Here is a 12,763-nt window from a genome sequence, read left to right on the forward strand (position 1 = left end):
AGCCAGTAGCTGTTCTATAGACACCAGGCACCTTACCCCGGAGCCTTCTGTGATTCAGTTCAGCCTCTCCAAGCCTCTCCCCCACCTAGAGCTCATTCTCTGCCATATCTCCTCGTGGCTCCAGACACTGTGTTCCACGGTCTGGCTAGTTCTTCCTCAACCATCTAACTCCCTGTCCTGAGTGTAAGTCACCTTGCAAAGAGTACTTGACACTTTGGTTCCTGGTACAGCATCTGGCACATTGGAAAAGCTAGAAAGAATTTACTGGGTAGTGAGGTAAAGAGGGCAGGTGCTCTCAGAAAGCCTCCAGGTAGGCCAGCCCTCCTCCATCTGCCCGTCATACCCACTATGCTCTGCCTGTGGTCCCCCCCCCCCAAAGAGTCATCCATCTCCAGGCTGTGACCAGTTGGCCTTTAGAAGTGGTCTGACTCTGAGTTGCTTCATGAACCCCAGGTTAACCAATCCACATGGCTCCTCACTAGCCACAGGAACATCTGCTCATGGAGCAGAAGTCCAACTAGCTAGCCCTTTGGCTGGAAATGGGATTTCACTCCATTGGCGAGGACTGAACCCATGTGTGACGCCACAGGTAACGGCACGTTAGAGCTGTGATTCTTCACCAGGAGGAATGTGGGGGCCACATGAGTGGTTTTCAGGACCCCAGAATGTGCCATGCATTCCAAGAGAAATATGACCAAGGACTCTTGGCCGTGACCATCAAATGTTCAGAGAGCCCTCCAAGGGAAGGGGCATTTGGGGTGGGTTCTGCAGGGTAGGTTAGAGTCTTAGATGAAGGGATGGAGTGGGGTACCATGAGGAGAGTTCAGGGTGCATCAGAGAAGATGTGGCTACAGGAACAAGGGCCAGGTGGGCTGTGGCTAGTCTAGACATCAGGATATTGGTCTGGATTAATAACTAGGAGCCACTGAAGGGTTTTAGCTGAGAAGGACAGTCATTTTTTAAAAGATATTTAATTTATTGATATTTGTGTGTGTGTGTGTGTGTGTGTGTGTGTGTGTGTGTGTGTGTGTGTGTGTGTGTGTGTATTATGTATATGTATACAGGTGCCAACAGAGGTTAGAAAATGGCATCAGACTCCCTGGAACTAGGGTGATAGGCCATTATGGGCTGCCTCATGTGGGTGCTGGGAACTAAATTCTGGTCCTCTAGAAGAGCCTGTATTGTGCATAGAATTCAAAGTCTTTTACTATGAAGTGAAGCCATACACTTTGTCAAAGGACTGGCATATTAGACTTCTGCTCCATCAATGCACAGGGCAGTGGGCAGCGAATTGCCAATGGAGCCATGCTGATTGCCCAGCAGCAAGCTTCAAGAAGCACTTGCTTGTGCTCTTAACTGCGGAGCCGTCTCTCTGATGCCTGTGGAGAACAGTCATTTTGGCCATCAGATTTTAGACCTTGCCCTGAAAGCCCTTCAAGAACCTTGACCACTAGTAAAATGCACGAATAGATGTACATTCGTATGTGAGCATCCACCCAGCACCCAGGGAAGACAAGATGGGGTGGCCTCAACCCAGGTGCCAGAATCAGGTACTGGAGACTAGTTGAGGTGTTCACCTAGAGACCAGGGGTGCCTGGGTAGCCAGGTACAATCCGGGACACCTGTGTAGCCAACTGTGCCCTTTCCCCACCATCCCTGAAGCCACCTGCCTGACCCAGAGACCCCCAGGAGTCTCCTGCAGGACATCCATGTACTCATTTCTGGACTGTGGCAGAGAAGGGATGCTTGTATCTACAGGGGATTATATTCTCCATCCACAGGCCTTTTGGCCATGTCCTGATGGGAGCCATGGCCTGCCTGTCACTTGCTATGGCCATGATCTTCAGGGAGCTGCTGTGAGCAAGTCTGGGGAGGAAGAGAGCTTTGCTGGGTGATGGAGCAGACAGAGCTGGGCAGGATGGAGGCAGGCCAGCAGCTGCCTGACTGCATCGGGTGGCAGGTGGGCAGTTAGGGTACTGGATGTTCAGCTCTGAGGGTAGCACTCAGGGGTCTTGTGTCCCTCAAGGGACTGGTTGGGTTGAAACAGGGACACGAAGACAGGTACCTAAGCATCATGGGACTTTTGTTTCACGTTGGTAAAAGTTGCTTTTCTATAGCAGAGACCAAAATGCCTGATAGGACAAGTTAAAGGAGGGGAGATCTACTTTGGCTTATGGCTTTAGAGAGTCCAACCCATGGTCATTTGGTCTCATGCCCTTGGACAGAACATCCTGGTGGTAGGAGCGTGTGATGGATGTGGTCCTTAGTACTTGCAGGATGCACACAAGGAAATGACAGGAAAGGGTTGGGACCCACCCCCAGTGAGCTGCTTCCTCCCTCTGGGCTGCACCTCCCAAAGTTTCTCCAACCTCCAAAATCACATCCCCAGCTAGAGATCAAGTCTTCAATGCATGAGCATGTAGGGACCTTTCATACTGAAGCTGTAATGGGATGGGTTCTAAGTACCCACCTGGTAGGGATGTGGTCACAATAGAGACTTATGGGGCTGGGAGGGTGGCTCAGCTGACTGCACAAACATAGGGATCTGAGTGTGACCCCCCAAACCCCTATGAAGAGCTGAGTGTGGTGGCACCTGCTTGTAATCCCAAGGCTGGGGGGCAGTGACAGGATCCCTGAGGCTCACCAGCCAGCCACCCTCACCTGATCAGCGAGCCCCAGGTCCCAGTGAAAGACCCTTCTCAAGCAAGGAGGATGGCTCCTGAGGAAGAATACCTGAGACTGACTTCTGGTCTCTACACGCACAGACATGCGTATGCACATAGTCCAAGAACACATATACACACATATAAACATACACACAAATACACATATACATACAGACAGATACATATACACACAGACATGCATGTAAGTGCACATACTCCACAAACACACACATATATACATACACAAAAACACATATATCCAGATAGACACACAGATAGGCATGAGCTCATAATTCACAAACACACTCACATACACATACATATACACACACACATACATACATACATATTCACACATAAACATGCATGTACACGTTCTACAAATATACACACATACTTCCCCCACACAAACATATATATGTATATATACACACAGACACATACATATGTGTACACATTCATACATATAACACACATACCCCATATGTATGCATACATATACACACACAAACACATCTATACATATATACATATCTATGTACACACACATATATATACATAAATATATACACATATATAGACACTCACAGACACACACAGGTTCATTTATTATTCTACATCATTTAGATGGGCACAGATGTCCCTATAGATAGACACACAAGTACCTCTACTGACCCCAGCTAGACTTTAAGCACATCTGTCAGCTTGCCCTCACCCTGTATCAGGCAAGCCCAGGCTAAAAGGGCTGCAGGTTAAAGCGTTAACTAAGGCTTCAAGGAGAGCAGGAGCAGGTAAGACAGGCCGGAGAAGGGCACTAAGCCTGGCACAGAGCAGCACAGCCTATGCTGTCCTTGGCGTTGTCTGTGGTCCAGCCTGAACTGGAGGTGGCTGTGTAAGGTGGACGGGCTGGTAGCCCCTCCGCTTCCCCACCTCATAGGGCACCGAGTTCTTGATCTCACCCTGGCTTCAGGCAGTTGAGAAAGAAAGCCAGCCCACACCTTGGTGCTGGGCCGACAAAGGGCTTACAAATGTCCCCTCATCAACCTTGGTGGCCTGAGCAGGCAGGGAGAGGACCCCAGGGACCAACCAGACTCTTTGGAAGCTATACTGAGTCCGTCCACCCGGGAAAGGGAGGGTATGCCTTAGGGCAAGAGGCCAGCGTCTACATTAAGATGGTCTCACCTGATCCCCAGGGGCTCACCAGTGGACTCCCCTGGGCCTCAGCTGTTCTAGGCCCAAACTCCAGGGGAGCTCAGCAGTTCTTCCTGTCCCAATAGCTCATGTGAAATTCTGTAAGGCCCCCAGAAGAGTGAAGGGAAAGTCCCCGGACCTACACGGGACTTTCTTTCAAGGCTGAAGTGGGTATCTGATGGGTTGCTTTTGCCCTTCTCTTCTCTGGGTGAATCCCCTCCCTTTGAGAGCCGTTTAAATCCTCTGTATTAGTCGGGGGAACAGAACCAATAGAATGATATCTACAGAAGGGCAATTTATTAGATTGGCTCACACGACAAGGTCAGGGTAATCCAACAATGGCTGTAGTACATGGCGAAGCCGAGAACCCAGTGGCTGCTCGGTCTACAAGGCTGGGTGCCTCCGCAGTCCCACCTAGCACTGAAGGTCTAGAGGATTCCCGAAGAGCTGCTTCTGGTCTTCAGTCTACTTAGAAGCCTGCAGAGGCTGGGTTCTGATAGCAGTGAAGAAACCACCATCACCACCACCACCAGCAGCAGCAACAATAGCAGCAGCGTTAAAGTAGAGGAACTTGCCTGCAACAGTGAAGGCAAACAGGCAAAGCTGAAGCATCCTCTTCCACCTCCTTTCATATGGGGGTACACACATAGTGTTGTGTCTTCCCATCTCAAATAACCCGCTCAAGAAAATCCCTCAATTCCAGGCACCTACAGGGCAGCTCACAACTGTCCGTAACTCCAGTTCCAGGGGGCCTGACACCCTCACACAGACATACATGCAGGCAAAACACCAATGCACATAAAAATAAATAAATAAATGACTTGAAAGAAAATCCCTCACATGTGTGCCCGGCAGCTTGCTTTTTATTTGACTCCAGATCCAACCATGCAGACAAGTGTGATTAACTATCCTTCCTCCTTCCTTCCCTCTCTCTTCATGTCTCCCTCCCCACATTCCTTCTCTTGTTAGATATTGCCCATTCATTCCTTGGCACCGGGAAGCACCGGCCCTTGCTGTGTGCCAGGCACTGTGCCAGCCAGAGTCCAGCAGGTGGAGGCCCCACTCAGAATCACTCACTCTTTCCTCAAACAGAGGAGGATGCTGTTTGGTTCCACAGGTGCCATCTTGTGCCTCTACCCCACCCTGGCCTCCACCAAAGGACTCCATGACGTGGCATCAGTTTTTCCTTAGACACAGAAACAGTGCTGACATCTGGTGATATCCTAGATGCTGCATTGCCCCTGGGACTTAGGGATGAAGGGCATGAAGTTCTCCCAATCCTCCCTCCTCCTCCATCCCTGGAAGGAGAAAACAAAGGCCAATATTGCCTAGGGAGCTGTGGTTGCCTCTGCCCTGGAATACTCAGGCTCCTTTCCTTCTGGAACAATCCTCCTCTTGAGTTAGAGGAGGCCACTCAGCAGCCAGGGGCATGGGATACGAAGTGAGCTTTGTTCTGTTTCAGACTGTGAACGTTGGGTAAACTATGGATCTTCGTGGTACCTCAGTCTCCCCATCTGTCATTTGTGTTTGTTATAAGAATGGCACCTCTGTGTGGGCGAGGTACTAAGTCTCTGGTAATGGCAGTTGTCATGAGGAGGGGCTCAGACAGGGGAGGCCCTCAGGGAGCCAGGGTCTACTTCTGTATTTACCCAGCACATACGCTGAGAAGCTTAACCCGGCTCTGAACCTGGACGGGACCATGGTGGAGGATGGGGATCTGTCTGCACACAGACACTAGGATCATGGCTGTGGAGATATTAAATGGAAACTGGGTGCAGGAGGCAGTGCCCTGAAAGCAGGCAGCCCAGAGCCCTCAGAAACGGCATCTTTATGAATAGCCACATTTTCTGGTTAACTAAGGTCTTAATTCTCTGGATATAAACATATTTTTCATTTCATTCATTTGGGATAGAAATATATTATTCATCTATCTGCCTTCCGGAACTGGATATACCGAGCACACATTAGCTTCTCATGAAAATTCAGGTTTATTATAAAGAACGTAGAATTTAATAGATTTCATAGAATCTGGGAGCTTTTAAAAAAGAACCTCAGAAAATATTGAGCAGAGAGGCATTAAAGCGTATTTTTAGCTGCAGTCTCTATTCACACCCGATCTTAGAGAGAAGCCTGAGAATAAAGCCGATGTAAGTGAACCCCAAGGTCAGCCCAGCCAACTGGCCCCTGGGGGCCAAGCCACAGCTAGCCAGCTCCAAAGCATTAGCCTAGGAAGGAGCCAGAGTTCAGGTCAAGGACAGTGCCCTGTGTGGAGGGCCTGTTGAATATGCAGGACAGAAGGAAGGAGAGGCAAGTGGGAAGGGACACCCGGACGGCTTTCTTCAGCCTGTACTGTAGATTACAGCTGTGTCCAGGGTGAAACGGAAGCCAATAGCCCCAGCCACAAAGCCTTCTAGAAGGACAGTGCTCTCCCGTCTGTGGCCAGTGACCACCTTGCTAAACAGCATGGGCTCTGGGCAATTTGGCTGGGCCACAGGAGGCATACAGAAGTGATACAGGTTGTTGCCTGGGCCCTTTCCCAGCCCACCAGTCACGTCTCCTCTCTTACCGCCACAGGCAACCGACAATGATGTGGGCACCTTCGGGGAAGTCAACTACTTCTTCAGTGATGACCCTGACAGGTGAGTTCCTGCCCCGCCCCCGGCCCCTTGACAGCAGCCTCTGACGACTCACAAGAGTCCAGCAAACTGCCCTGTGCCCAGGGAAGCTCCAAGAATCAGAACTCTAGAACAGTGGTTCTCAACCCTCCTAATGCTGCGACCATTTGATACAGCTCCTCATGCTGTGGTGACCCCCAGCCATAAAATTATTTCATTGCTAATTCATAACTGTAAGTTTGATACTGTCATAAAAAAATGTAGTGCAAATATCTGATATTTGACCCTCAAAGGGGTCTCGACCCACATGCTGAGAACCACTGCTCGAGAGCGAGATGATTAGTCTGGCTCCAGCTGCAATCAGTTGGCTAAGACCCTAAACTCTCAGGTACAGGGTTTCCCTGGACATGGCTTTGGGAGTAGAGAAGCAGGCATCTATGAGGCCCAGAAGCTTTAACACTGCTACACCTGCCACCAGCAGCCACGGAGGACATCTGAGGCCTGACTGTGTGCACCAGGCTCTCTGTCAAACACTCACCATGCATCGGTCTGGGTCCTGGGTCATCCCTTATTACTGATAGGGAGTTCAGTTCTCGGCATTCTCGTCGCTTCCATCCGACAGGAAATCCCAGCTCCAAGAGGCTGGGTTACTTCCGAAAATTCACACAGCTGGTAGGCAACAGGGCCAGGCCTCGGTACATGGCCTTTACCACCAGGACACATGGTCTGCAGCAGCTCCAAGTTGGACCACGTGTCTCTGTGCTGCCCTGAACAGAATGGTGATGTAATCCTTGGCTAGCCCTGGCCTGCCTCTCCTTATCAGTTATCAGAGGCCAGGGGAAGGTCTGTCAGTCAAAGGCCTGGTTGAATTCACAGGGCAAGTCCACTGATAAAAATGAGCAGCCTAGGGCTGGGGTGACGTCTCAGTCAGGAACATGCTTACCATGCAAGTGTGAGGATCCGAGTTTGATCCCACCCCCTCCCCCAAACCCATGTTAAAAAAAAAAAAAAGCCAGGTTTGATGGGACATGTTTGTAATCCCAGGGGAGGGAGAGACAGGAGGATGCCCTGTGGGGTTTAAAGGCCAGACAGCCTGGCCAAATCAGAGAACTCCAGGTCAGTGAGAGACCCTGTCTCAAAAAAAAAAAAAAAAAAACAAGACAGAAGTCATGGCATCTGACAACTAATGTTGATCCCTGGCTTCCATACACATGTGCAAACAAGTACACCTACACACGCACACCATCACACACACACACACACACACACACACACACACACACACACACACACACACTCTGAATAGTCATATCCATTTGGAAGCCCAACTAGGTGAGGCAGTCTGGCTGTGAGCTTGCATTAACAGGCCAGACAGTCTATGAATGATCAGGAAGAGACTGGGACCCTGTTAGGGGTGTCACTGGCATTGCTGGGTGTCACTGTTGGACACTCTGTGACAGAGGCCTTCACACTAGGTAGAGGCGCAGCAGTGACTGGACGCACAGGGCTGTGCAGCTCTCATGGGCCCAGTGTTTATGGGGCCTGGTCATCTTGGCTCGCTCCTCTTCTCCCGTCTCTGGGCCCAGGGCTTCCCAAGGGACCTTCCAGGCTTGAATGCTGGCAGCTGCTGAACAGGCAGGACATACACATGGTCCTGGCAGCTCACATGGGTTTCTAAGGGTACATTTAGAGGGATAGTTGGAGGGTTGGTCTCACTGGCCCTCATGAGACCCAGAACCCTTCTACCAGCCTCTTTCCCAAAGGCTTGGTCCCTCCAGCAAATGACAGTATCAGCTCCAAGAGAGAGGACCCAACACACCCTTCTCCAACTATCAGACGGCAGAATCCGTATCCTTGGTTCTCTATTATCTAAACGTGGCCAGTGGGCAGAGCTCCTGCTCACAGAGAGGGGCCTGTCACCTCGCCCTTGACCCCTGCAGGAGCCTACACACAGCTTGCTTTAATCCTGGCATCCTCCCCCTCTCCCTGCCTGACACAGGTTCTCACTGGACAAGGACACGGGACTCATCGTGCTCATAGCTCGACTGGACTACGAACTCATCCAGCGTTTCACCTTGACTGTCATTGCCCGGGACGGAGGTGGCGAGGAGACCACAGGCCGGGTCCGGATCAATGTGCTGGATGTCAATGACAACGTGCCCACCTTCCAGAAGGATGCCTATGTGGGTGCTCTGAGGGAGAATGAGCCATCTGTCACACAGCTGGTGCGGCTCAGGGTAAGGTCCGGGAGCCCTATACTTCTTGTCTCGTTCTCTGAGTTCTTGCGGGAGGTATCAGATTCCCATCTACAAGCCTGGAACTCCTCTGAGCATCACCTCCTGCCCCTAGGCACCCAGAGGGACATATTCAGAGTGTCTGCCTCAACCCAGATATCAGCACAACCCCCCCCCATGTCCTTTACAAAGCCAGAGAGTGGGGTAGCAGTCCCAATGCAAGACCGCCATCAGCGTGGTAAGATGGGTCCATAGGAAAGGGCCTGCCATCAGACGTGAGGACCTGAGTTCAGTCCTCAAGTCCCCTGTAAAAGTGACTCACATCTGTCATCCCAGTGCTGAAGAGGGGAGACAGGAGGTTCCATATTAGCTCATTGGCAAGGTCCAGTTTCAATGATGGGCGGTGGCGGTGCACACTTTTAATCCCAGCACTCGGGAGGCAGAAGCAGGCAGATCTCTGTGAGTTTGAGTCTGCCTGGTCTACAGAGCAAGTCTTAGGACAGCCAGGATTCTTACACAGAGAAACCTTGTCTCAAAAAAATGAGAGAGAGAAACAGAGAGAGACAGAGACAAAGAGAGCCTCTCTCAAAGGATAAAGCAAAGAACAGTGAAGAAGACACCTGATGTCAACCTCTGGCCCCCACACACACTCACACAGGTGCACACACATCTGTACCCATGTGTACACACACACTTGGGAATGTGCACACACATATAAAGTAGCCACAGAAACCCCAAGAGGGGAAGCGAGGGAGAGATGGGCAGGGAAGACATGGCCTGTGGGGAGCGAGCAGGGCCCACCTGAAATGGAGTCTCTGTTCTTCGTAAGTTTCCCTGCAGCAAGTCCCTGGTGCACAGCAGTGATCACTAGCCAGAGACTTCACATCCCGCTCCCCCTCTTCCCCAACCTCACATCCGGAGTGACAGGACCCAGGGTCTCTCCTTGGAGCTTGTTTCTGAAACCAGCCACGGTGAAGGCAAGGCTGAAGAGTGGACATGGGGTCCACAGGAGGTGGGACCGAGAGCCACCTAGCCTGGCATGGTTTCCCCCAGAGACCCTGCCCTTCCCTTTGGCTCGGCCCCAGGTACAGCCAGCATGCTGGAAAGCTCTGGAGGCTCTCTCGAGTCGGAGGCACTCGAGAAAGAGGCCCCTCCCAGTCAAAGGAGGAAGGATCCTTGGTCGCTTTCTGAATGTCAGCTTCCCATCCTGCTTACATGAAACATGCATTTAACAGGAATTAAATGCTACTATTACTTGAGAACCCGCTGCACTCGAGCCATAGGGCCCTGCACACATAAGGCTGATGGACTAATTGCAAGCAGCAATTATAAGGAATTACAGTGGGCATGAGAGCGCCAGCAGAATAGCCAAGGGCCCGCCCCCGTCCTGATCTGTTTTCTCTTGCTGGAGTACAGTAGCTGAGGCTGCATACTTTATAATGCAAACCAAGTGGTGTGTGTGTCCATCAGTTCGACCTCTGATAGGGCCCCTTGGCTACCTCACAGTGTTGTAGACAGCATCATGGGTAGACCAGGCAAGAAAGCTGACACAGCTTGATAGGAAGCAGGACAGATCCAGGGTCAGGCATGCCTTTTTCTATAGTCACATGATCTTGATCAGAGTCCCTCCAAAATTGCATTAATCCGTGCTGGTGGCATAACCGTCTCCCACAAGGCCCCACCCCTTAGAAGTCCCACTACCTCTTAATACTACCCCCCTGAGGACCAAGTCATCCATGCATGGACCCTTGGAGACAAACTGAATAGCAGTCATAGCAAGCTTATCTCTGGGGTATAGTGTGCATCTATGGCCTGATGTGTTGGGGCTGGGACAGAGAATATGGGACACTTGACATGCCAGGCATCCTCTGGGAGAGCCCAGCCCCACTTTCCAGCCCAGCGCTGGCCCCACAAGTAGAGGGAACAGAGCTTTGCCGGGAGCCAGAGAGTGGGTTCCTTTTGAGGTTCCCTGAGGTCCTGGGCCAGGAGATGACCTGAGCTACACCATGCAAAGAAAAACCGAGGGGAGCCAGGCTCCCTCTCCACCGCTGTCTCCTGGCCCCAGGTCTTTGGTGAGCTCACCAGGCCCTGTCTGCCCCATTCTTCTCAGGCAACAGACGAAGACTCCCCTCCCAACAACCAGATCACCTACAGCATCGTCAATGCATCCGCCTTCGGCAGCTACTTCGACATCAGCGTGTATGAAGGCTATGGAGGTGCGAGCAGAGTCGGGCGGAAGGCCCAGCTGGGAAGAGGGGTGGTGGGCCCCTTGCAGTCATGGCCCCCTCCAGAGGCAGGGGCACCCTCCATCTCCCATACACCCTGCATTTTTCTGGGCGCTGCTGGGCCCCTGTGGCTGGAGTAGGGTGTGGCCAGAGGTTATATCTCCCTCCCCAAGGCCAAGAGCTGTCTCACCCCAGCCAGGCCTTTCTCTGCATCTTAGGCCCATGCGCCAAGCATGCAGGTACAGCCGGAAGCAGGAGAGGACTAGAGTCCATGGAGGGGGCAGGTTGGACCAGCCTCACTGTCCTCGGGGCAGGTCTGTGAGGCTACCTCCTGGCCTTCTCAGGCCACACAGCCTTTCCTTCCCCGAGGGAGCAGTCTTCACCTAAAGAAAGAAATGGGAGACGGTGGGGGAACTCTTTCCCGGAAGCCGAGTGCTGTGGAGTCCAGAGGCGTGATGGCCAAGTGGCCTTTGTTACCACAAGAGTGACCAGTCGGAGCGCTCAGTACAGAGCCGAGCGCTGGCAGTCACTAGACCAGGGGAGGCCCGGGAGGCTTGCCATGCTGCCTGTGCCCGAGGGGAACGCCGCGATCGGGCAGCTGAACTCTGCTTGCTAAGGTCCTTGTTCCTGCCGTTCCAGTGATCAGTGTGAGCCGCCCGCTGGATTACGAACAGATACCCAATGGGCTGATCTACCTAACAGTCATGGCCAAGGATGCTGGCAACCCCCCTCTCTACAGCACCGTTCCAGTCACCATTGAGGTGTTTGTAAGTGTCCGGGGCACTGGCCTTGCCACTGCCAGGGGGTGGGGGAGGGGTGGTGGTGGTGAACGCTTCTTGGCGTGTTGGAGACCTCCCCTCTGCCTAGTGGGGAAGGGCTGTGTCCCTACAGCTGACACTGTCCTGAATCCTGCTCCCAGCACCCTGTCCCATTGCTTCAGCTGCCAAGCCACCGGCCTGCATGGCCAGAGAGACCCAGAGCCCTGGAGCTCAGTGAGAGATGAACAGCCCTGCTTTGGCTCCACATGAAGCCTTGTGATACCCTCTGAAAAGCAAGGCTGGGGTGGGGGGGACAAAGAGGGAGATGGTGGAGGACCCCTTCCTCTGGCGCCGCATTCCACAGAGTCCAAAGGAATGATGGGAAGGTTGCTGTTCTTCCCTGTCCCTCCTTGTCCCTCTCTTCCCTTTTTCCTTCCTCTCTCTCTGGTCCTCTGAACATAGAAAGGGGCCTGAACGCAACCTGCCGCCTGTCTGACATGAATATCAAACACACCTTAGTGCTTTCCTGTCTGAAATTATCAGTGCCCGAATCCATCTCCACACTGGCTCATTTGCCATGTGCCGCTCCCCCAGCCACGCCGGGGGACACAGAGCGTGGCCTGACAGCAGAGCCCACAGGTCTTTCCCTCCTGGGACCCCCCCCCACACACACACCTGAGAATGCACTGGCATGCCCCCTCCCCATTTGCAACAGAGGGTGAATGAATGTCGGTGGGAGTTAGCGCATTCCGCATTCCGGGCTCTGGAGAATTCAATCAGCCTGTCAGCTGGGACACACTCGGGGGAGTGGAATACAAGCTCGGGGAAGTCCCCAGAGCAGGCTTGCAGCTGGCCTTCCTGTCACAGCCAGCTCCAGGCAGCCTCTGGGGCAGCCCCCACACCTGGCCTTCAGTCAGCCTGAGGCTGGGACCGGCTTTGTAGCAGACAAGTCTTAGTCAGGACAGGAGACTCTATTTCCTTGGCTGACCAGGGTGGAGTTGAGGTGAGGAGATGTCTAGGTGGTGCCTGAGAAGGCTCCCAGGGGGGGCCATGGGAGCAGGACACTGAGGTGGC

General features: G+C 52.6%; 1 protein-coding gene across 1 annotated transcript in view; it reads left to right on the forward strand.

The window, feature by feature from the left end:
• Nucleotides 1–12,763, forward strand: part of Cdh23 (cadherin related 23) — a 386,250-nt gene that overhangs the window by 241,722 nt on the left and 131,765 nt on the right. The window contains exons 14-17 of the mRNA XM_076557194.1: nt 6,432–6,496; nt 8,472–8,709; nt 10,817–10,922; nt 11,571–11,698. Coding sequence (XP_076413309.1) covers nt 6,432–6,496; nt 8,472–8,709; nt 10,817–10,922; nt 11,571–11,698 — 537 coding nt within the window. The remainder of the gene's footprint in view (nt 1–6,431; nt 6,497–8,471; nt 8,710–10,816; nt 10,923–11,570; nt 11,699–12,763) is intronic.

This window comes from Peromyscus maniculatus, chromosome 21 (assembly GCF_049852395.1).
Source record: "Peromyscus maniculatus bairdii isolate BWxNUB_F1_BW_parent chromosome 21, HU_Pman_BW_mat_3.1, whole genome shotgun sequence".
NCBI classification, from domain to species: Eukaryota; Metazoa; Chordata; class Mammalia; order Rodentia; family Cricetidae; genus Peromyscus; species Peromyscus maniculatus.